This window comes from Epinephelus lanceolatus, chromosome 23 (genome assembly GCF_041903045.1).
Source record: "Epinephelus lanceolatus isolate andai-2023 chromosome 23, ASM4190304v1, whole genome shotgun sequence".
Classification (NCBI taxonomy): domain Eukaryota; kingdom Metazoa; phylum Chordata; class Actinopteri; order Perciformes; family Serranidae; genus Epinephelus; species Epinephelus lanceolatus.
Window position 1 is genome coordinate 22,346,599 of NC_135756.1, and position 25,586 is coordinate 22,372,184.

The window sequence follows — 25,586 nt, forward strand, 5'->3', positions numbered from 1 at the left end:
CCCCACTTATTCAACATGCTAATGTTATTAGCACAAGCCTATGGCATGCTTAGCAGCTAGCAGACATTTCCTCTACTCATATGAAGCCAGGGACAACAGCAACATTTAACAAAGGTAACGTTACAAAATTTGGCTCCATTGCAACTCACAAGGTTCACCGGCAAAACAGCTGGCTTATACTAAACATGTTTTCCAAACAAATATAACATGCTAACGTCATTAGCACAAGCCTATGGCATTTTTCATTGTGTACATTAGCTTAGCATGTAGGAGACATTTCCTCTACTCATATGTAGCCAGAACCACCAGCAACATTTTTTGACTAAGGTAATGTTATGAAATGCGTCTCCACTACCACTCACAAGGTTCATTGTCAAAACACCTGTCTTATACTTAACACATCTTCCATACAACTACAACATGCTAACGTTATTAGCACAAGCTTATGGCATTTTACAATGTAACAATTAGCTTAGCGGCTAGCAGATAATTTCCTTCACTTGTATGAAGCCAGGGACAACAGCGACATTTAACAAAAGTAATGTTACAAAATTTTGGCTCCATTACAACTCACAAGGTTCACCAACAAAACAACTGTCTTATACCAAACACCTTTTCCCAAACACATACAAGATGCTAATGTTATTAGCACAAGCTTATGGCATTTTACATTGTAACAATTAGCCTAGCGACTAGCAGAGATTTCCTCTACTCATATGAAGCCAGGGTAAATAACACACAAGACTTAAAAGGATGTTTGTGGGGGCTTTATTATCTTCACACTTTATTGTTTCTTTTCTGTGATATAAGGCAAGTAAATAGGTATAGATTTGATGCAGTAGTATATATCCAGTCCCTAAGGGAAGTTGAACTTGAGTTTTTATTTTGACAGCTACAAACCGGAAGTAGAATGACTGTATGTTGTCTTGCTTGACGCTGGTACAGGAAAAAGAGCAGGATGTAGCGGTACATGATGTATCGGGCTCGCTTCACATCAATCCAACCACCACAAGTCCTTCTGTGTATCTATGTCGACGCGGTGAGTCGGGTTTGGGGGATGGGTGTTGTACGGATCGTCAGCAGAGACGACTAACGTTTGAAAAATGTCCAACATCCTCGATGCGGCGTCCAAAGTAAAATGGGACCGCACGGCTGCGGCGAAGCGAGCCGTGTTCCTTGCGGCTGCCGCTTATGGTGTCAAAACACTGTACCCCATCATCTGCAAGCAGCTCAGCAAAAACAAAGATCCCAGGAATAAAGGGTCAAAGGCGGAAAACGGGTCCGCCTGTTCGGTACAAACACGGATATGTGCTGCGGATCTGAAGAAGACATCCCCCGGGGTAAATGCGGAATTTTTCAAGCAGATCCTCGAACTTGGTAAAATCCTCTTCCCCAAGCTCGTGTCCAGAGAGCTGGGTTTGCTCTCCTTGCACTCGGTGGCGCTCATATCCAGGACGTTTCTGTCTATTTACGTGGCCAGCTTGGACGGAAAGATAGTGAAAACGATAGTGGAGAAGGAGCCCAGGAGCTTCATCATTCAGCTGATGAAATGGCTCCTCATTGCCATCCCGGCCACGTTCGTCAACAGCGCCATCCGGTACCTGGAGTGCAAACTGGCTCTGGCCTTCCGCACCCGGCTGGTGAACCATGCCTACCGGACCTACTTCACCGATCAGACCTACTACAGAGTCAGCAACATGGACGGGAGGCTCGCCAACCCGGACCAGTCTCTCACTGAGGATGTAATGATGTTCTCCCAGTCTGTGGCCCACCTCTACTCCAACCTCACCAAGCCCATCCTGGACGTGATGCTCACCTCCTACACGCTCATACAGACCGCCAGGTCCAGGGGGGCCAACGCCAGTGGGCCCACCCTTCTGGCCGGCCTGGTGGTCTTTGCCACAGCTAAGGTCCTGCGTGCCTGCTCGCCTAAATTTGGCAAGCTGGTGGCCGAGGAGGCTCATAGGAAAGGCTACCTGCGCTATGTACACTCCAGGATCATTGCGAATGCTGAGGAGATAGCTTTCTACAGGGGACACAAGGTATGCAGGCCTGGATGTGTACAATGTAGAGGTTGCCTTTGTTGTGGCAGACATGCAGGCGATAATATAGTCTTAATTCAATTGTGATCACTCAGAATAGAAAACAGCTAAAGCAAATCCATATTTTCCATTAACAGATCATTAATAGACCACATGCTAGAATGTTTCTCAGAATGACATACAGTCTGAATGTCCACCATTACATTCACTGCACTGGTGGACATATTAGACAGATATAAACATATAAAACTCAATTTTGTTTTCTTCATTCTCCATACCAGTCTCTGCATTCCTAAAATCCACTTATAAACATGTAATATGAGATTATTAACCACATCTAATAGCAAAGTTCATATAGTGTCGTAACACGTGTACATAACTGTAATCAGATTGAGAATTACACACAAGTTCATTCAGTGCATCTTAAAGATCAGATTAAAGGGGAGCAACACTTAAATTAAGAATTCCAGTATGTTATGTCCATGGTCTAGGAAAGTTCAATTAGTATTTGTGAACATGAGCTACTCTCTCTCAAAGCCAGAATGCAGGGAAGTAAGTCTCAAACATGTCAAAAAGTCTGGAGCTGCTCCATTGACAATGAATGGGGGCCAGATTTTTGTGGACCCAAATCTTTTTTTTTTTTTTTTTTTTGACCTAAATGAGCTATATTATATAGACCGATTCACAGTGTTTATTTACACTAACTTCTGGGTAGAAAACCCTCACATTACGTACATTAAATAAAACAGTGCTGAGCAAGCGCTGCCTCAGTTGGTTAGTTTTTAGCCACCTAAAAAAAAGGCCAGCCAAAAAAATCAATATCAATTCAAGCTTACATTATATTTAGAATATTAAATTTCACCGCTTCACCTTGCTGTCAGACTCCCTTTTCTTATGTCGAAGCCACCAGACTCCATTGACAAAAACAGTCATTTTATGTAGCAGAACACTGAAGTTGCTTGTCTACCACAGTGTCCAACCGTTAGTGTGGAATATAAAGCAGAGCAAATATTAAATTATATTATGCAGTTACACTGATATTAGTTTTTTTTTAGATGACTAAAATACTTTTTGCTGTTTGCTTCCACAGCAGTACATTGCTTAGCTTCTGTGCCAGTAGCTTTTATTTATCAGATGCTAGCAAAGCAACACAGTACATGAAATAAGCACAGGAGAAAAGTCACGACAGGTTGGACCACTGTATTTTACAATGTATCTCTAAACCTTAGAGCTACGGTTGAAATGACAATAGAAATAATTGCCAGTTGTGAACCAGGAAGTAATTAGTTGGCATGACATTATGGTGATTTGGTCAATGGAAGTGCCTATAACATCACAAATTTGAGTTTTAGCAGTCTGGTGTTTGGATTTAGGAGAGAGTTGTTCATGTTGACTAATATTTTCAGACTGTCTTAGACTACAGGAATAACATGTATGATTTTTCAAAAATGGGTGTAGCTCCCCTTTAATTGAATGGTCACTTCCCAATCAATATCCCCTCACAGAGTACAGGAAGTGCCTGTGCTGCTATATATTGTATTTTGCCGTCCTGTGCAGGTGGAGATGCGTCAGCTGCAGAAATGCTACCGGGCCCTGGCGGACCAGATGAACCTGATCCTGTCAAAGCGTCTCTGGTACATCATGATCGAGCAGTTCCTCATGAAGTACGTGTGGAGCGGCAGCGGGCTCGTCATGGTGGCCGTGCCCATCATCACCGCTACCGGCTTCGCTGACAACAGTAAGGACACCTTGAGGTGCTACGGTTTTGTCAGAGGGAACCACAGTTTGCTCGGTTGTGTCTGATAGTGTCTGGTGCGTAGCACAAGTGCCACTATAATAGTTGTTTGTCCATGACGTAAGCATGTTTCACAGTCCACATGATGCTCATTAGCACCTCCAAACCAACAGCTCCTGTTTCCAGTGGCTGATTAGCATGTGTGAGAACAGTAGCTGCCTCCCACGCTTCCCTGATGACATTTCAGTTGCATCAAAAATAAAGCAATAACTAAGACTCTGTTTGCTGCTGTGCTGTTGTCCCAGTGTCACTGCTGATATTTAAATAACTTATTTCCATGATATTCTAATGCTCGCAGGTGGAAGTGTGACATCACGCTCACAGTAGGCTCAAAGGAGAGATTGAGACACAGAATTTTAGTCAGAAAACAGAAGGCAAATGAAAACTTCATGAGTTTTGCTGCTTAAATAAACATGTCTGTAGCGTCACAGGTTCTCAAATCAGTTGCTTCACTCTCAACCCTGCCCACTGTCTTTCTTTCTTCCCTCTAGAAACAGCAGACGGCCACACGCAGGTGATGGTGAGCGAGAGGACAGAGGCTTTCACCACCGCCCGCAACCTCTTGGCTTCCGGAGCCGATGCCATCGAGAGGATCATGTCCTCCTACAAAGAGGTGAGGACACTGTATGCTGAAGTTAATGTAGCTTTGCAGGAGTGCAGTGTGTCTTTGTCTGAGAGCAACCACAGCTTTCTCTGTCTCTGATGAAGATGATTTCCTTGTGACATAATTTTCCCTCTTTTCACTTCAAAGTGCCCATAGTAATATTGAGAATGATTTTTAAATGATCTTCTATTGGCTCTCGCAGCTGAGAAACATGGAAATGCTGGATCATCTAATTCAGATTTATATAATGCTGTTCAGCTTTTCAACCGCTCTTTAATTGTGGCTGTTGTAAAAAACTATGAAGTGTGCCTTTATAACTGCATTGCACACTTGTTTCGTGCTGAAAACTGGTACTTGACTAAAAAATAACTTAAACTTCATAAATTAATCTGCAGCTATTTATAAGTTAATCATCAAGCCATTTTCAAGCAAAAATTAGGCCTGCACAATATACAAAAAAGTCTTATTGCTATTTTTCTGACAGATATTACATGTTAATATGCTTATGCCTGCATACTAGTTGCATTAATACAGGTAGTTTCACATACTTAGAGGAAGTGGGAGACCCTTTTTGTGGAAGTAATGGGAAATGTGAATGTTGTTGTGGCGCCTGCAGTGAGTTGTTAATATGGCTGTTGCCAAAAAAGGAGCAGCTGGATCACCCTAAAAAGTCATTTTCTTGACAAATGACATTATGTCTGCAGTATGAGCTGCAATTCAGTGGGAATGGTGATTTTTGTATTTCATCTTCACTGAAAAAAAAGTACTAAAATGGTGATAGGGATTTTTTTTTCTTAGGTCTGAACTTAACAAACATGTTCCCTTTCATCTGGGATATTATTTGTAAGCCGGAGCATCTCTGTAGCACCACAGTGTTTCATTTATAATGGTATATTGTGACACATTTTACCTTTATGAAATTATAATAACTTGGCCATATTGCGATTTTGAGAAGAGAAAAGAAGTTCTTATTTAAACACAAAAGTAGCTGATATTAGTCAGAGTTTAATACTATTTGTTATGTGCAAAAAGGCTGTCGCAATATTAAAGAGACAGTTCACCTCAAAATCAAAATTACATCGTTTCCTCTTACCTGTAGTGCTGTTTAACAATTTGGATTGTTTCAGTGTGAGTTGCTGAGTGTTGGAGATGTCTGCCTTCACTCTAATATCACGGAACTAGATACATTTGATAATCCACAGACCTTGTTGAGAGCAGTTTCATCTTGGAACTATTGTCTGTCTATTAAATTACACTCGCCCATGTATAATCACGCCAAAGGAAGTATGCATTTACTCGTGGACGAAAGGCTTGTGCTTGCGACATTGTAATTTGGCAGGTGTAATTCGGTAGAAAGAAAGTACACAACGTCAGTACACACAAAGTCACACCAAAACAATCTAGACTGATAAATAGCACAACAGTTAACAGATAAAATATGTACTTTTTGACTTTGGGGTGGACTGACCCTTTAATGTGTAGATGATCCTATTTTTTTCATTTTAGATGTTAATTTTGCATCTCATTTCTAAAGAATATGATTTGTCAGGCTTAGATATTCAGATTATAGACAGATGTATAAGTACGGGTGGTTGGGTCACTTCACTGGCCCGGGTTTGAACAGACAAGTGGTGGAACAGATGGCTGGCTGGATGGATGAATGCACAGATTGGCCGAATGATTGACAGATGCGTACTGTATATCCACCTCTCTCTACTTTCCCCATGTGAAGCTTACCATGCATGCACAGGAATTTATTAGAGTCCTGACTGAAAAAGCAAAGGATCGCTGAATGAAAGGCCTCGTTCATCGAGGGCCAAATCCCTGATCTCTCGTTGCATTTTAATCCAAAAAAATAGCAAGACCCATTCATGCATTCTCTCTCTCAGGCTGCATTTTGAGGGCCATAAGAGGATTTGGCTGCAGCACACTTGTGGTGAAATTGCCGTACAGCTGGTTTCTGCTTGTCTTTATTTGGTCATATTCTCACCCGTGTTTTGGGATGTACTTTTCAAGCTAGTCAGTAATTTCCTCAGCAACATGCGTGGCATCTGAGCAAGGGTCAGGTGCGTGTCTTTATGTGCTTGTGGTGAAGAGGAGGATTCTAAACTCTTACAAGAGTGCTAGAGGGTTGTTGTCCTGCTTCCTTAAGTGTGAGTCACTCTTCTTAAAAAACCTCCCATTGTACCACTCCATTCACACCAGAATGTGCAGGGGCAGACACACACACACAAGCCCGATTTTATACACAGAAGGCTCAAACTGCTGCAAAATCTTAGAAAACACGAACCAGTTCCAAGAGAATAAATTTATTTCGGTCACGTGCGAATCTGTGGCAGAGCACACTGTCACGACTGTCATTTCATTGGGAGTCTTTGGCTCTGTACACGTCCCTGGAGGATACAAGTTTTAGCCTGCATTCATTTCTGGTGTGAGCGTGTGTTGAGTACAGTGCTGTCACATGTGCAGCAGCAAGCCCCTGCATGCAAGGCCAAGTGATGTGTGAGAGAGCGTGTGTGCAATATAAAAGGCAGCACGGATGGAGCACATTCCTGAGGCTGTATGTCGTGCTCACGCCTCCAAACATTCTGCCTGTTTAATATGACAGTGTACACTGTGTGTACTTGTTTGTTGTGTAAGTGGTTAGGATCCCCTATGACAGGGTTACTCAACTTGCTTTGGCAGGGGGCCATTTTAGCAAAGGACAGGAGGCCAGGGGCCAGTCACGGGAACCTTGCACAGGTCAGGTGTATACAGGGGCGTTTCTAGGATTTTAGGACATTCGGGGTTGCCTCTGTCCAACCTGGTCTCACTCCTATCTCGTCAAATACCGACACTTGGCCCATTAGCGTCAGACATTATCTCACAGAGGCACCCTTTAGCTGCAATATGAGACGAACCAAGCAGCGATATTTGTTGACATTCAGGGAGATTACAGAAGTATAAAGAGCAAGAAAGTCCGAATTGGCAGCAGGTCATTGAGGTGGAGGGGTCAAACAAACTATGGACTTTCACCCAGGAGCCGAATGTTCATATCCAGTGTGAAGCCAAAGTTGTATATTGAGCATGCTCAACGATGTATGTTACGTTATATTACATTAGTAACAAGCATACTTATTTTAAGCCTTTACACCTTGTAAACCTAACTACATGCGTACACCCTGGACAGGTCACCAGACTATCACAGGGCTGACACAAAGAGACAGACAACCATTCACACTCACATTCACATCTACGGGCAATTTAGAGTCACCAGTTAACCTGCATGTCTTTGGACTGTGGGAGGAAGCTGGAGTACCCAGAGAAAACCCACGCTGACACGGGGAGAACATGCAAACGCCGCACGTAAGGGCTCCCCAAACCAGGGTTTGAACCAGAAACCTTCTTGCTATGAGGTGACAATGCTAATCACTGCACTACAGGGTGGCTCGACTAAATTTAACGAGCAGAAACTGAACAGTTTTTTTTTAAATGAAATGATGCATGTAATGACCATTAACTGACACACTGTCCCAGAACATCTAAAACTGATGCAGGAGGGTACCTAGCGGGTCATATTTTGATGAGAGAGACCATTGGCTAAACATAAGGATTTGACAAGTTGAGAGTGAGAATGTGTTGCTCTGTCTGGGGTTTCAACTGGCACCTTATTTACTCTTTAAGTATGAAAAAAAAAATTCTCAGTGTATTTTTATTGTCAATTAGTAAATGGTTGGGGGGCCATCTGGCACCCTTTCGGGCCATAAGTTGAGTCATAAGGTAAGTCACTGCCCTGTGACATGTTTGTGCTCATCCTAGTTCATTACTCATCTTGTAGACTTTCTTTTTGTTCTTCGAAGGCCTGCTCTATCCCCATCTGGGATTACGCTCTCCATATAAGCTTTCTGAGGTCATTATTTCTTTTTGTAACTACTTTGAAAGTCTATGGCACAGTGTGTAGTAGTTCTGCCAGAGCAATATCTTTCCGTAATCATGCATTCATTGGAGTAAATATCATATTTTGACTTTCCACATCCATGTGTTGCAGCCAAAATTTGTGACCATGCGGAGTATAAACATAGTATGTGTGCCAACTGGGCCTGTTCCAGTTGCAAAATATAATTTCAGAAAACTGGTGGTGTGTGCAGCACTACCTGGTTTGCCAAGACGAAGAAGATGGCAAAGTGTTGGAATTAAAATTAAATTAAATTAAATCAAATTAATTTGAAATTAATTAAAATGTTTCACAATTTGCCTTTATTGACAAGACGATTAAATGAAAAAATAATGGTTAAATTAATCAATAATGAAAATGATGGTAACTTGCAGCCCTACATTAGATGTCACAAAAACAAACTGAACAGAGAGACTTTTATAGGCATCAATTCCTCAAGATTGAATCTACTGCCACCCTCATCCCTCAGGTCACTGTAGGTCAGCCAGCAGTGAATCCTGGTGTTGTGTGTGTGCTGTGTCCAGAGCTCCTTCCTTCCCTGGGGGCTTAGCCTAGCTGTGAGTAATCCTCCATCTGTTGATCTGTCAGCCCTCACTTCTGCATCTCTTTCTCACTTTCCCTCGCAGCATGTGCTCAGACACTTTTTAGGCAAACGGGAGAGGACGTTGCTTTTATTCGTCTGATTTATTATGACTTTATTTACACAACAACAGGAATCAGTAGTATACACCTGCTCAGTACCTGAGTTGAGCACCTTTTTCGGGGCCCTAAGGTCTTGTGGGCTTCTGAGTCACAGTGGCATTTGTATTTGGTGCAAGACAAGTTTTGGCATGTTCAGCTGTTTGGTAGTTTTATGGCTCGTAATAGTGGTGGTGCAAGTGTAGTTTAGGTTGGAGGTTGGGTGTGGGAAGGATTGCACAGTTTTTGCATATTTTTTGTTTTTGCATGATGAGCACTAGCATGTGTCCGAGGGTTATCACGGATGGATCCTAATCTTTTCAGAATGGGTAGCGCACTAATTCTATTACTTTTTTCTATGTCTAAGTGAAGTGAAGCAGAGCAGTAGACAAAGTAGTGATTGAGATGGTTTGTGGGAGATAAAGATCACACAACAATCTTTATAAATCTATTGGGCAGCCAGCACAGAAGTCATTCCAATTAGGGGTGGCGGAAAAATTGGTACAGTATAGTATTGCGATATTTTTGTGTGGCAGTATCGTATAATCACAAAGTGCCAGGTATTGGTTTTTTTTATTATGTAAATTATAAATATGATAAAAACAAACAGTTGTGTGAAGCAGTTCATTCTGAAACCGCTTATCTTGTTGGGGGTTGTGGGAAACTGTGGGAGGAAGCCGGAGTACCCAGAGAAAACCCACACTGACACGGAGAGAACATGCACAGAAGGAAACCAGGAACCCTCTTGCTGTGAGGCGACAGTGCTAACCACTACACCACGTGCCATCTTGTGAAACAGTTATCAATGATAAAACAATTGTTTATTAAAGTGATGATCAAATAATTTCAGCAACACACTCATGAATCTGTTTTCAATAGCTGTTGAGATTCATCAAAGGGTGTGACTAACCCTGCTGTATCACTGTTTATTGTATCTTTAGATCTATGCTGAATAAAAATAGAAATATATCCCTGTCATAATTCCCAATTGTACCTTTTTTTTGGAGTTGTAAGGGGCCTTTTTCTGATTTAAAGGTGGGGATGTTCAGGAATAAATTATACAATATGACAAAAGTGACATGGTTTCTAAAGTAGAGAAGAGAGGCTATTGGCTATGTAGAGGCAGTGTGTTTCATAACTACTGGTCCTAATAGCCTACTACAATAAGCTGTTGAAGCTCTTTTAATCATATATATTTCCTTCACCATTTTACGTGAGGAGAACAATCAGTCCTGTACTCCTCTCTTATCTGTCCCTATCTTTTTTTCGCCACATTCCATCTGTGTTTTGGTTTCTTTCTTCTTTGAATTGGTCACATCTCTAAAGCCCCACATGGTATCCAGGAATTCCCAGAATTGGCGTTTGTTTTTTAATATAATCAAGCTGTGTCAACAGCCTGCACTGTCTCGCTGCAGGGTTCAGCACTAAAGTCAAAGAGAGAGGGTGATTTTTCTCTTCTTTTCCTCATGTCTTTATGAGTTTCAGATCGCTATGTTGCTTATAAAGATACTTGTTTTGTTCCTTATCCTTTTATACCTTAATGCATTTTGTGTGTATCTGGTGTTAACAGCATTTTGTGCTGTAAAAAACATTATAAGTGCTGTAGTTCATCTTCTAAATGTAATTACATTTGAATATATTCGGTTTGTGTTATTACTTTTTTATTCACCCATCTCTCAAAGACCATCGCATATTATGCACAGCAAGTTCTCAGATCTGTGTGTGTGTGTGTGTGTGTGTGTGTGTGTGTGTGTGTGTGTGTGTACTTACTCTACACGCTGTCAACAAACACAGGAGAGCACACACAACTCAGAGATTATAACTGATCCTAGAGTATACAGTGTAGAAATACAGTTCAAACAACATATCCACAGCAGCAGCATCTGCTTTGCGACTTTGGTGTTAGCTACATATTTGTATTAACACTGTCACACATTGTTTCACACACATTTACACACTCTAACAAAGTGATTTCCAACCTTTTTGATTTAATTGGTCCATTATGTTCAGCTATTTGAACTATTCATCAGCTATTTAAACTGTTAATTATAGGAGTAGGAGCTATCTATTTCAACCATTCATTACTTTTAGCTAACTGTTTAAACCGGGGACAATAGAAAAAGGTGTTCGGGATGAACAGAGGTCTTCCCTGGGATGCCTCAGGATAAAAGGATGCAGTGAACTCACCATTGACACATCAGAGGATGCACCCTATTCATTCCCTGATAATGTTACATTATGAATAACAAATCTGTGTTGACATCACCAGGATGAGAGCTTGTTCAAGTTAGCATTTAGCAGCCTAAACTGATATTAGAGAGGAAATTGTGATATATATATATATATATTAAAAAGGCTTTTTAAGCAGTTGCTCTTTTTAAAAAAAGATGTTTTTCATTTGAAAGTTATTGAATATATTTTTATGCTTAAGTTTGCACTGATTTAAAGGTAGTGTAGTGAAGGGCTTAACTGCTTTAAATCAGTTTGGTTTTTTATAATTAAGATTTCCTTGTTTACCTGGCAACAAAAACAAAATAAACAATATAAAAACATTGATATCAGCTATTGGCAAACCATTTTAACTTATTTTCCTCCTTTCAATTTATCCATCACTTTTAGCTAACTCTTTACCATTTTCATTACTTTCAGCTAACTATTTCATATATTTGTACCTTTTAGCTAACTATTTCATATATCTGTAACGTTACCTTTAGCTAACTATTTTCATTACTTTTAGCTAACTTTTCATGTATCTGTACATTTTAGCTAATTAACCATTTTCATTACTTTTAGCTAACTATTTCATATATCTACCTTTTAGCTAACTAGCCTATTTCATATATCTGTACCTTTTAGCTAACTATTTTGACCATTTTCCTTACTTTTAGCTAACTTTTTCATATCTGTACCTTTTAGCTAACTATTTTTTTACCATTTCCATTACTTTTAGCTAACTATTTCATATTTTGGTACCTTTTAGCTAACCATTTTCATTAATTTTAGCGAAATGTTTCAATTATTCTTATTACTTTAACTAACTGTTAAATATGTGTACCTTTTTAGCTAACTATTTTGACAATTTTCATTACTTAAAGCTAACTGTTTTAACAAAAATCTGTCCCTTGTAGTTAGCTATTTCAACCATTTCAATTTATCTTTTACTTTGAGCTATTTTAACAGTTTAGCCATTTAGTTTAGCTAACTATTTGGACTGTTAACTTTTAGTTATCTATTTCAGCCATCATTACTTCTAGCTTACTAACCTCTGCTTGCTTGCTACAGTAACTAGTTCACACACTTTCAATTGCAACATATTGTTTAGGTGTCACAGGTGACTCAATATTTGGATGCAGTCTATAGTCACATTGTAATTACTTTGTTTTTAAATGAGTGGATCTACAGTTTTCCTCCATACCCCCTGGTATATGCATAAATCCCCCTGGTTGAGAATCACTATCAGCACATGACCATGACAGTGAACTTTTACAATCTGTTCCTCTCTTGGGTCACACTATCATGCCCCTGATCTTACCCAGTAGTGACCTTTGTGTGTTTGTTGTGACAGGTCACAGAGTTGGCAGGCTACACTGCACGGGTCCACAACATGTTTGTGGTGTTTGAGGACGTCCAGAGGGGCATTTACAAGCGCTCCTCTGTGTCAGCCACAACAGGAGCAGAGAAGAAGAGCAAGCCTGAGATGCACATAGATGGACCGCTGGAGATAAAGGGTATGCCTTTCCTTGCTATACACACACCTATGCTTCCCTCTGTATTAAAATAAACTGAAAGAGTGAAACAGGTAGTTACTGTACACACATGGTTACTGTTGCTATGTTGGGCAAACCTTTACCACTTCTGCTGTCTGGAGCATGGGGCAATTAATTAACCCAACTCAAGTCAAACGGTAGTGAGTTTCACATCCACTGTTTATTTTTAACCCTTTTTATCACTGTTGTATGACACAAAATAAACAGCAATCATTAGCAAACAACAGACTCTCTATCCAGATTTTCTGCATTTAGCCAAACCCTTATCTGGGGCAACTTGCATAAGCAGAATAAATTCCTTGATCACGAGCATGATATTACACGCATTCAGCAGTATCAAGGTCAGAGGTTGTAATCATTGCTCTTGTGTCCATTTGACCCAGAATGAATCTCCCATTGAGAGCACAGTTAATCTATGTGATGTGGTAAAGAGGGATTTTATTTATTTTTAACCCCACAATTCTGCTCTGTAAGTATTATCCCATGCACATCCATCCACAACCATGTTTATGCATCAACAAAGTCTAATCCTCAGTTTCTGGTCTTATACGCTCATTCTGTTTTTCTCTCTCTGTCTCTTTTGTCTCTTCAGGGGAAGTGATAGATGTGGACAACGGCATTGTGTGTGAGAATGTCCCAATTATTACACCGAATGGGGACGTAGTAGTGTCTTGCCTGAATGTCAAGGTGAGACAGCTCTACGCTATTCTCTTCTGAGCTTCTGTTTTCTCTTTCTGCTGTTTGCTTTGATAAACCAAATCTACTGGCACGGAAGCGAGGCAATGCACTGCGGTGGACGGGGCCACAGCAGAACGTATTTAAGCCACCTAAAAAGACCCACCTAAATTTTTTTTTATCATCTTAAGTGTACCCTAAATGTGGAATATTTTGTCTGCTTTATTTTACACACTAACCCAAAGGTCAGCAACCTTTACTATCAAAAGAGACATTTTTGGCCAAAAAAAATATGTCTGGAGCCGCAATACATAATTGTGCCTATTTTTGCCAAGTAGGTCATGCTCCTGGATCAACATCCCACATCGCGTTCCTTGACCAACATTGCAATCAACCAATCACAGCCCTCTGACATCATCAGTGTGCTGCTTCTGCGTTTCTTTAGAAATTCCTTTGGGCTTCCTCTCAGCTAGTCAATTTGAAGTTAATACAATTGAACAAAATCCTCAGTAACGTTGAACAAAAACTTATAAGCTACTGCGTGGTTAGCGAGTTGCTAACTAGGTGGACTATGTTCGTAAGTAAACTTGGCAATAGGCAAGAATGTTAGCAAGTTAGCTTGCTAAGTAGATGGGCTATGCTAACAAGTAAGATGTTCACTAGCAAAGAGTAAGGATAATAATATTTTTCAGGAGCAAAAACCTGCAGTTAGCACATTTTCCCTCCTTTTTGTCCATCTTGATCCCTGTTAAAAATGGTTATGTTTATTCTTAGATGAGTTTTTCTGTTTTGAAGTTTTAAATAGGTTATTAAAAAGGAGGGAAAATGTATCCTTCGCAGGTCTTTGTAACTGCAAATAATCCTTACCCTTAATGTTAATGAACAATATTTGAGTCTATTGACAAGCTAACTTGTTAGCATAGCTTACCCTATTGTCAAGCTAGCTCACTAATATTCTCGTCTATTGACAAGTTTACTCATTAGCATAGCCAACCTTAGCACGCTAACTCGCTACCTCTGCAGTAGCTTGTAAGGTTTTGTTCAGTGTTGCTGAGAATTGAGTTTAATTGTACTAACCTTAATTTGGAAAACTAGCTTAGCTCTGAGGAAGCACAAAGGAATGTTGAAAGAGCCACAGGAGCAGCACACTGATGATGTCAGAGGGCTGTGATTGGTTGATTGCAATGTTGGTCCAGGGATGTGATGCAAGATGTTGATCCAGGATTATGTCCTACTTGGCAAAATCAAGTCGTGCCCTTACGATGTCGACACTGCCTATTAAATCTTAATTAGTCTATTGATATTCCCAATAGGTTTAAATGAGCATTAATTTAATTTAAAACAAAGTAGCTACTCAGCAGTGGGCTTTTTATTATAATTTGTCACTTAAATTTTGCAGCGTTAGTGGTGAGCACGAACAAATCGGTCCGCTCACTATGAAATTCTCCGTTTTCCTCCAAGACCTTTTTTTGTTTGGATTTGGAATCAATAGCTAGCCTCACTAAGGAGACTCAAGACTACTCGAGACTATTGATTGAGATGCGCCAAATTTTAATAAAAGGCACCAGGCCGTAGATGGTGACACACGTAGTTGACAAGATGTTAAAAAAAAATAAAAATAATAATTTTAATTAAGTGTATAGACTACACATATATACAATTGGAAAATTAAGAATTACTTTAGGGCTACAACAGTGACAAATTATAATTAAAATGCTAAAAAATCACTGTTAGGGAGGGGAGCCACTGGAGAAGGGCTAAAGAGTAGCATGTGGCTCCTGAGCTGCAGGTTGGCTTCCCCTGCACTACCCAATCAAGGCAGCAGTAGACTAGCAACTCCATAGTTCTGCAAAGTAAAATACTATTTTTGTCAATAGAGTCTGGTGGCTTTTAAATAGCAGCTTCAGTTCCTTGTCAAAAATGGTTGTGTGACACTTGTTGAAGAGGTGAATTTGTTCTAACTATAGCGTACACTTAATGTGATACTGATTTTTTTTTAAGGGGGCCTATTGGGCCAATTCATTTTATGTACCCGGAAGTCATTGTAACATTGAAAAAAGCACCAGATCATTTTATCTCTATTCCAGCGTCAAACTCCACTTATTACACATTAATGTTAACTGGTGTATTTGCAGGTGCTTAGTGTCCGATGTTCTCAGAAGTCTTCCCCACCATCAAACTCTCTGAGGGGTTTTTAGGTCTATGGGGAGTTTATTAACCTTTATGAAAAATCCTCTGTGGTCTCATTAAGAAACAGATACATCTTTTGGGTGTTAACATGTTGCTTCCTCTAAGGCTTTTGGCTACTGTAATGAGCTGGAGAGGATATTATGGTGTTTAAAGTTATAGATCGGTGCTGACGAAGGAGTAAAATGTCACTTTTCAAACATTTGAGATGATTAGGACACTAACGGCCCTCTCTACTTACATATAACACACTGTGTGAAGTGTCCCGTATTTATGTTGCATTCACTGCATGTTCTGTTGAATTCAAACAGAGACAATGAAAGTCTGCTGATCCCACAGCCACGGGATTATTGAGTTAGCTTGATAATGTGACACAAGCCTGGCTTTCTTACAGTCCCTCAAAGATGGCTTTCAAATTGATTTAAAACTGTTGCCAGACCAACATGTCTTTCACGTCTTATAGGAGTTTTACCATGTGGTTGAAGCTTCAGTAAAAGATCAAAACCTCCCTGGCCTCATATTTTTTTAAAAAGAAAGAGTCTCCTGTAGGAGTATTGCTTTCAAATAGCGCTAGCAGCTCATGCTATCAAGCCTGGCTGTGAATGCTGATTTGAGGTCAATACACCTGCTGATATTAAGCTGGTTGATAGCAGGAGAATCTGTTAACGCTGTGCTCATGCCCAGAAGTTTATATATATAAATATCGTGCGCCAAATGTTCTCCTTCCTGTTTCTCGTATAAGTGAAACTGCTGTAGTGTGAGACTGATGGTTGAACTCAGAACATAACAGTTATTTCAGTATTTTTTTACCTTGCTGTTTCTTTTTTATTTTGATTGCTTTTGTACTTTATATGTTTTACTGCTGTTCTATCACACTTTGAGCTGCAGGCAAACTGGAGGCATTTAGTGACATCTCCAAACAGTTTGATCGGGCCTGCAGCGATAGCTCAGAATGATTCATTTTCAGAAGCAGAGAACAAAAAGGTAAAATACAGTGTATTCTGTTCAAAGCAAGGATCTCTGAGGAGAATTTTGCCTCTCTTCCTGTGTTGACATTTCAGATCTCCTGCGTGTAATGTTGAGTCTTATGCTGTCTATCAAACACCTACTGTTGCCTCCTATCTCTCCAGGGCTTTAAATCTTCATGTTTATAATTATTCTAAGGTTCAAATCATCTTGATAAATTCCCTCTCCATTTCAGGTAGAGGAGGGCATGCACCTATTGATCACGGGGCCTAATGGCTGTGGGAAAAGCTCTCTGTTCAGGATCCTCAGCGGCTTGTGGCCTGTCTACGGCGGCCGCCTACACAAACCCTCTCCTGAACATATGTTCTACATCCCTCAGAGGTACACACACACACACAGAGTTTCACACATTACTTATTCCAATACCCCACAGCAGTGAGTTGTAACAAAACAACTAATGGGTGTGATCATTGTACCGGTGAACCCTACCAGTAATCTAATCCATTGTAACAGGACCTGTGTGTGTGTATGTGGCTGACGAAGAGAAACCAGAGCTCTGGTCACCGTGAAATATTTACCACCCAGACAAGGCTTGAAATACTTTCAATTACAGTAATTCCCTTGTCATATTTCTCTCAGCACGACAGTCATTTGACATTAACTGTAGTATTACACCCAGAAATAGAATGAATAGAAAGGACATTGAAGTGTTTGCTGTGGTCACTTGACTAGTTTAAAAGAAAATTTTGATTTTTGACAGCTGTTATGGTGACAACACACATCAGTGGGGTCATAAAACATGTCACATTGACTAGTTTGAGAACTCTGTTTTGTTTCCTTACACCTATTGTCCTTAATAAATAGAAAAATACATCCGTACACTAATTCCTGCTTCTCTTTTCCACCGATCAAAGGCTAACGTTAGCTTAATTGCCTCATTAACTCATTGTAAAACACACTTAATTCAAACAAAATTGCGGTGGCAACGGTGCACATAAAAATGGCTGCCACCCTGATCATCCTGCTTTGTTTATTTGAATGGAAATCACCATTTTACTCTCATTCTGTTTCTGTGTTATTATCATTTTGATCGATTGTGATCTGTGAAAAACTCTCTATTGAATGATTAAAGGTAGATAGAATTATCCAAAGTGTCACCACAGGAATAAAATGTACCAGATATTTCAGGTGACAGAAAATTAGTTGCCTCCCATTTTGATGATCAGTTAATCCTCTAAGTCACTTGTCATGAAAAAAGCCAAACATTTGCGTCTTTGTGCTTTTCAAGTGTGAGGATTCTCTGCTTTTATTTGCCTTACAAACATCTTTGAGTCTTAAGGCTCATCAACAAGGTATGTTTTTTTTCTTAAAAGAAAGTTCCCGTCCACACAAACGTTGTTTTAAAAGAATCTCAGTCCACATGAAAACGTAAAAACACAACTACAGCGCTGTTAGAGCATGCCAAACCAACAGGTGGTGATATAACTGTAACCCTAAAGCCACCCAAAGAAGAAGAGGAAGATGTTGGCCAATCAGAAGTCTGAAAAAAAAGCCATTACCTGAAGGCTACCTGGAGCAGCGACCTCCATAGAACATTGTGATGCCTTTGTCCCTCAGTGTAGTGGAAGAGTAACTGTACATGTATGTGTACACATGTAAAAAGTTCTGTTAGCATGGTTAGAGCCAACGCTATTTTGGTCACATCTATTGCTCAAAACATTTCGTCATTTGTGACGCCTCACAAAGGAGATAACGCTGCACACTTTGAGGTTAAAAGCCAATAAATGGTCAATTTTTAGTGACGTAAAAAAACAGTTTTTAAATATACCCATGTACGTGTGGACAAGGCTTTTGACTGAACTTAATAAGCTATGTGACTATGCTACCTTGGGCTTTGGAAAATGTTGAAAGACATTTTCACTATGCTGACGTCTTATAGACATACTCTACTACTGACACCATACTATTGACAACTCATGAGGAAGATTGTGGTGTCAGTGCTCTCAATTCTTAAAAGCTAAGATAGCCGATTAATTCTCCAGAAAGGCAGCAGAAGGACTGAGACAAACCATCAAATGTAATCTTACCCAGGGATACTCAGAGCTGCAGACTCAGCTGACTCCCACCTGCAGAGCGGTGAATATTTTATACATAGGATGAGACGGGCCACCTGGCAGTTGTAAGAGAATCCAACACTCTTATCTTCAATAGACACAACAGAAGTTTAATGGGTGTCTTTCTCTTTTAGTTCTTGCTCTTAAACATGTCCCCTTTGTGCACATACACCCACTTTGTCACCTATGTCTGTTCTTCAGTGTCTGCAGCACTTCATAAATGACAGGGCAACAAAGGAACACTCAGTGGATAAGGTGTGTGTATGTGTGTGTGTGTTTCTCCAGGCCATACATGTCCATGGGTTCACTGCGGGATCAGGTGATCTACCCAGACTCGGGGGAGGACATGGCTGCCAGAGGCCTCAGTGACAAGGACCTGGAGGCCATCTTGGACATAGTCAACCTCAACCACATTGTCACCAGAGAGGGAGGTAGGACAGTGATAAATGTCACTTACTGAGATGTGGAGTGTTTCAAGTAAAAATAGGAGATGGAAGACTTTTGAAGAGTTTTCCAGCTACCTAGAAATCAGGTTACATCTCTGAGAGTATAAAGTCCATTTTTCCAGTATTTTGTTTATTGTTCAAATCGTAGCCTTGAAGGGATAATTTGGATTTTTTTGAATTTGGGATTTTATGGGGTACTTACTCATTGTCAGTGTACTTACAGTAGATGGCAGTCAGCATGCAGTGGCGACATGGAAATTAAGCCATGTACTCCTGTGAACGGGGGCAGCAAGAAAACATCTTTAAGCCACCTAAAAGAAGATCTGTATCATTTTGGGTTTGAGAGGGTATTTTTACCGCTTTACCGTTCCATCAGACAGCTCGTTCAGACAGCTTCGATTTCCCATCTGTGCTATCCTCAAACCAGACTCCATTAACAAAAACAGCAATTTTAACTCGCTGAACACAGGAGCTGCTGGTCTACCACTGCCTTGATCAGGTAGTTTGTTTGTTTTTGTGTGACTTTGGTGAATCTAAATTAACCCTTTTAAACACCAAAGTCACACAGTTACACAAACAAAATACCTATTCGAGGCAGTAGTAGACCAGCAGCTTCTGTGTTCAGCGATGTTAAATCACTGTTTTTCTCAGTGGAGTCTGGCTTTGACAAGAACGACATAACAGCTTAATTTCTCCGTCAGATATCGCTGTGTGACGCCAAGATACTTCAACTGATAATGAATTTTCTTAGATGGTTAAAATACGTCTGGTACTGACCCTGTCAGCAGCAGAAGATTTCTTAGCTTCCATGTCGAGCTCCTGCCTGTTGCTCCAAACTGGAGCATGTGGACTGACATCTACTGTATGCAACACACTGGCTATGGATAAATACCTCATACAACTTCATACAAAATCCAGACTATCCCTTTAGGTAAAGGGCAATTTCCCCATACAATGTATTTTGTTGACAAATGTGATCCAGTTGTCCTTTGATGGCAGGTTTGCAGGCTTCTTCTGTGTGATGGCGTTCTTGCTCACAACCCAAAGTATTACATTTTGGGCCTGAGATTGTGCGGGATTTTGCCCAGGTATAATTTGCCAAAACAGCAATCATCTTCTCCTCGGATTAAAAGGATTTATGGGCAGTCCCAAAATGTATGAAAGTGGCCTGCCATTGGTTTACCATGCTGCCTCCAGCACTTATTCCATCCCTGATCACCCTGCTGTATAAATTTCAATTTCAGAGTCACAAAATATTATGTTCTTTTAGCAGAATTGGCGCCAGGATCTTGAGTTGGTAGTCTGAGCCTGAATCTCCCAATTATGATTCAGATATCTCCAGGCCTGATTCCCTCTCCTATTTCTTAAATCTACACAAACTAGACAAACTAACCATCAAACAAAGTAGATAAAACAACTTTAAACTGGACAGAATTGATTATATAACTGGACAGAACTGGACAAATGAACCATCAGAGAAAAACAACCATTCCCTAGATGAAATTAATAACCGTCATCTCGACAAAACAAGCATCAGACAAGCAGAACAAATAACCGTAAGACATACCAACCAAACAAGATGAAATAGCAACTAGCCACTGCAACAAATCTGAGTCAACTTGACAGTTTAGTCCTGACAGTGGGGGTTCTTTTTCTTTCAGTACGAACCATTCTAAATTTTGACTTTCAGATCATTTAAACGTTTGCAAAATTTGCACATTGTACCTGCCATGCAGGTTTTCCTGGTGTTTTCATATCCAACAGACTCAGCTATGTATGTGTGTGCCAGCCAGAAGCTTGATCTCATGCACTAGGGTATTACTGGAATTGCCCAAACCTGAGTCTGTGGCTAATTGGCAGTCACTCTCCTCTCATCACCAAACAAACTAGCCTATTGTTGTGAACCAATTACTGTACAAAGCTGAAAGCTGCAAGAGGGTTTAATGTATGAATTGCCGCACTGTGAAAGTGTTACGCAAGGTCTTGATCGCGCAATGCAAATGACCATATGCAGTCACGGATCGCCAGTCATGGATGTTGGCACACATACGAGATAACTGCAGAGAATTTACTGTGAGGTCTTTGAAAATGTCACAGGAAAATGTGTGAGTGTTTCACAGTGAAGCTAGACTGCTGAAACCTTTAAGTAAACATCATATTCACATATGTCTTCATTTGTGCCCAGGCTGGGATGCTGAGCTGGACTGGAAGGACGTGCTGTCAGGAGGCGAGAAGCAGAGGATGGGCATGGCTCGCATGTTCTACCACAAGTAAGAAGGAACAGCGTCACTGTTGTCTGTCATTAGTCATCAGGACAGTTATACACATGTGACACACCTGGAGGGCAAACTTTGCCTGACACAAACAATAAGCTATTTTTAGCCATGCTAGCGGCACAGTGTGTTTAGTAATTATGAGCTAATGTTGGCACGCTAACATTCTAAACTGAGGCGGTGAGCATGGTAAACATTGTAGCATGTTAGCATTGTCATTGTGAGCATTTTGCCAGTATTTTAGCAGTGTCAGCTGTTACTCACTGGATGTATAGTAGTTATTATTATAACAGTTCCCCCTGTGTGTATCAGGCCTAAATACGCACTGTTGGATGAGTGTACGAGCGCTGTGAGCATCGACGTGGAGGGAAAGATATTCCAGGCTGCGAAGGATGCCGGCATCTCTCTGCTCTCCATCACACACAGACCCTCCCTGTGGTGAGTCACACCCCATACAACAGTTCCTCGTGTATTCAGTAAAAGAGAAATTGAATTAAAATGTCTCCAGAAGTGTGCATGAGAGTAACTCAGGTTTTTGTGAATTATGGTTTATTCGTGTTTAAACTAGGGCTGGGCAATGTAGCAATTATACTTGATGTACCGTGTCTTGTTCCACACAGGATGTCTAAAATGACTACATTGGCAACACTGAGTATTAATTTTCACATCTATGTTTTTTAAGTTACCGGTATAAGTCTCGCTTTGGCATTTCGGTTCTTAAGATTCAGTTTTCAAATAGACTCACAAACATGATACATAAAACACACTCCCCCGCCCATCCACCCCACTCTCCTGGAGGATTGTGTGTGAGTAGGCGAGGTGTCTGTTTTTGTATCTGACAGGGCTCCAGACTGCTACTGTTTAGTCACATTTTGTGACCATGGAGCACCAGTGTGACCTGTAAATATTGTTAATATATGAACTGGAGAGCTGTTAGTTTGTTTCCTGCTTACAGTGAGTAAATCCTCATGTTTAATGGTTTAATTTTCCACTAACATCTAACTGTTGACCAGAAGCTTCAAGTTCTCACCAAATAATCAACACTTAGGCCAAACAAGCCACGTGCTTCATAATAAAAACACCAGTGGTTCCACTTTTATTTATTAAATTCTATCAGTACTTCTTTAACTTTGTTGTAACAATACTGTATTTATTTTTTATTGTAACAGTACTGTGTTTAACTTTATTGTAACAGTACTGTATTTAACTTTATTGTAACACTACTTTTTAACTTTATTGTAACAGCACTATGTTTAACTTTATTGTAACAGTACTGTATTTAACTTTATTGTAGCAGTACTGTATTTAACTTTATTGTAACAGTATTGTGTTTAACTTTATTGTAACAGTACTATGTTTAACTTTATTGTAACAGTACTGTATTTAACTTTATTGTAGCAGTACTGTATTTAACTTTATTGTAACAGTATTGTGTTTAACATTATTGTAACGGAACTGTATTTAATTTTATTGTAACAGTACTGTGTTTAACTTTATTGTAACAGTACTGTATTTAACTTTATTGTAACAGTACTGTATTTAACTTTATTGTAACAGTGTTTTTTTAACTTTATTGTAACAGTACTGTGTTTAACTTTATTGTAACAGTACTGTATTTAACTTTATTGTAACAGTACTGTGTTTAACTTTATTGTAACAGTACTGTATTTAACTTTATTATAGCAGTACTGTATTTAACTTTATTGTAACAGTACTGTGTTTAACATTATTGTAACAGTACTGTATTTAACTTTATTGTAACAGTACTGTATTTAACTTTATTGTAACAGTACTGTGTTTAACTTTATTGTAACAATACTGTGTTTAACTTTATTGTAACAGTACTGTATTTAACTTTATTGTAACAATACTGTGTTTAACTTTATTGTAACAGTACTTTTTTAACTTTATTGTAACAGTACTGTGTTTAACTTTATTGTAACAGTACTGTATTTAACTTTATTGTAACAGTACTTTTTTAACTTTATTGTAACAGTACTTTTTTTAACTTTATTGTAACAGTACTGTGTTTAACTTTATTGTAACAGTACTGTATTTAACTTTATTGTAACAGTACTTTTTTTAACTTTATTGTAACAGTACTGTGTTTAACTTTATTGTAATAGTACTGTATTTAACTTTATTGTAACAGTACTGTATTTAACTTTATTGTAACAGTACTGTGTTTAACTTTATTGTAACAGTACTGTATTTAACTTTATTGTAACAGTACTGTATTTAACTTTATTGTAACAGTACTTTTTTAACTTTATTGTAACAGTACTGTATTTAACTTTATTGTAACAGTACTTTTTTAACTTTATTGTAACAGTACTGTGTTTAACTTTATTGTAACAGTACTGTATTTAACTTTATTGTAACAGTACTTTTTTAACTTTATTGTAACAGTACTGTGTTTAACTTTATTGTAACGGTACTGTATATAACTTTATTACAACAGTACTTTATTTAACTTTATTGTAACAGTACTATATAAAAATATTAGTACTATATGAAAATTATTTTATATAACTTTATTATAACAATATTTAACCTTACTGTAAAGTTGTTTTATTTAACTTAATTAAAACAGTACCTTATTTATTAGGTTAGTATTTAGTAGTCTACATTAGTTTAGAGGAGACTTAAAAAAAAAAACATGATATAAAGCATGTATCCCAATAAAACCTAAACATATAGCAATATAACTTATAGGCTATATTGTCCATCCATAGTTTCAACTCGTCATGAAGTTGTAAATTCTATGTACACCCTGGATTAAGAAATGTGAAACTGCTAAAAGACACACGTTGGTCCCTCTCTGACTTTAAACCGACTTTAAACCCTTCCTCCCCGCCTTCAGGAAGTACCACACCCACCTGCTCCAGTTCGACGGGGAGGGAGGCTGGCGCTTTGAGCAGCTGGACACAGCGACGCGCCTCTCCCTCACCGAGGAGAAACAGCGGCTGGAGGCCCAGCTGGCCGGCATTCCCGAGATGCAGCATCGCCTCAACGAGCTCTGCAAGATCCTGGGAGACGACTCTGTCCTCAAAACAGCCGAGGAGTGAGACAGGGAGGGGAGGAGGCCCGGAGAGGAAAAGAGTCAATGGGGAGAAGGAGGAGAGGAAGCTGGGGGAGGAGGAGAAGAGAGTGTGGGAGACAAACAGGCAGTGAAAGAAAAAGAGATCTGTCTGGGGATTGTTAGTTTCTTTTTTTCAGGCTTAGATTTTTTTATTTTGCTGCGAGCCTCTTTGGTTAAAGCGAGAGAGCTCTTAATGCCAGCCAGTCTCTCAGCTCTCCTTCCTCCTCTCCCTCCTCTTCTAATCTCTCCTTTGCCCTACTCCAACCCGAGAAGATGAGGGGAGGAGACTGAAGTGGATTCACAAGTATTATTCCCTTTTCTTACGCACATCGATTGCATACTCAGCTGTAGATTTTACATGTTTGGTTTTAGCATACATCATTTTCAGGATCAACTAAGTTGCCACAGATCAACGTGGCAAAACAGAGAAATCCAAATTAACCAGGGTAATTTATTTGTTTGTTTTATAGCACTTTACTCTGCTTTTAGAGGGCTGTTTCTGTTTGTCGTGCTAGCTCACAGTGAAATACAGTGATAGCTGCGTTTTAGCTGGAAAACTAATGTAGAGCCACTTGATAATGTCCAAAGCAGTATTCCACACCCAGTGCACTGGGTCGTGCAGGATCCACATTTGTCTAATTTAGCGGTAGATTTTAGTTTTTACTGAACTGAACGTGACCTCTTAGTTTGGAGAGGTCAAAAGAGAATATTTTTCAAGATGTCACAATATGCCTTTGTTTAATTTTGTGTATCTAGCCGCGGTACAATCCCTTTCCTCATACCTCGTCCTAGTCATTGTTAGGTCATTTCACATCCTTGAACCACTGATATAGGCTCAGATGCAGACTCACATGTGGCTAGCGAAGAAGAAGAGCCCATCTGGGGTCTATTATTAGAGTGATTAGTGACGCAGGTCTGACTCCAAAACTATAGGTTTCTGGTTTATTGAACAAACACAATGAGCTTAAGAGGCCCTGTTCAAAGGAAGAGCAGCAAAGAGCAAGCTGACCCTGGTAGTCTGGT

At 39.6% G+C, this 25,586-nt stretch overlaps 1 protein-coding gene across 1 annotated transcript; it reads left to right on the forward strand.

The window, feature by feature from the left end:
• The first annotated feature begins 755 nt into the window (after positions 1–755).
• Positions 756–24,675, forward strand: abcd2 (ATP-binding cassette, sub-family D (ALD), member 2). The gene is made up of 10 exons (XM_033614636.2): positions 756–2,042; positions 3,600–3,780; positions 4,329–4,450; positions 12,619–12,781; positions 13,413–13,507; positions 16,884–17,029; positions 19,048–19,193; positions 21,394–21,478; positions 21,794–21,919; positions 24,345–24,675. Exons 1-10 carry the CDS (start codon positions 1,104–1,106, stop codon positions 24,547–24,549), a joined length of 2,208 nt encoding a protein of 735 aa, XP_033470527.2. The 5' UTR covers positions 756–1,103; the 3' UTR covers positions 24,550–24,675.
• The last annotated feature ends 911 nt before the right edge of the window (positions 24,676–25,586 follow it).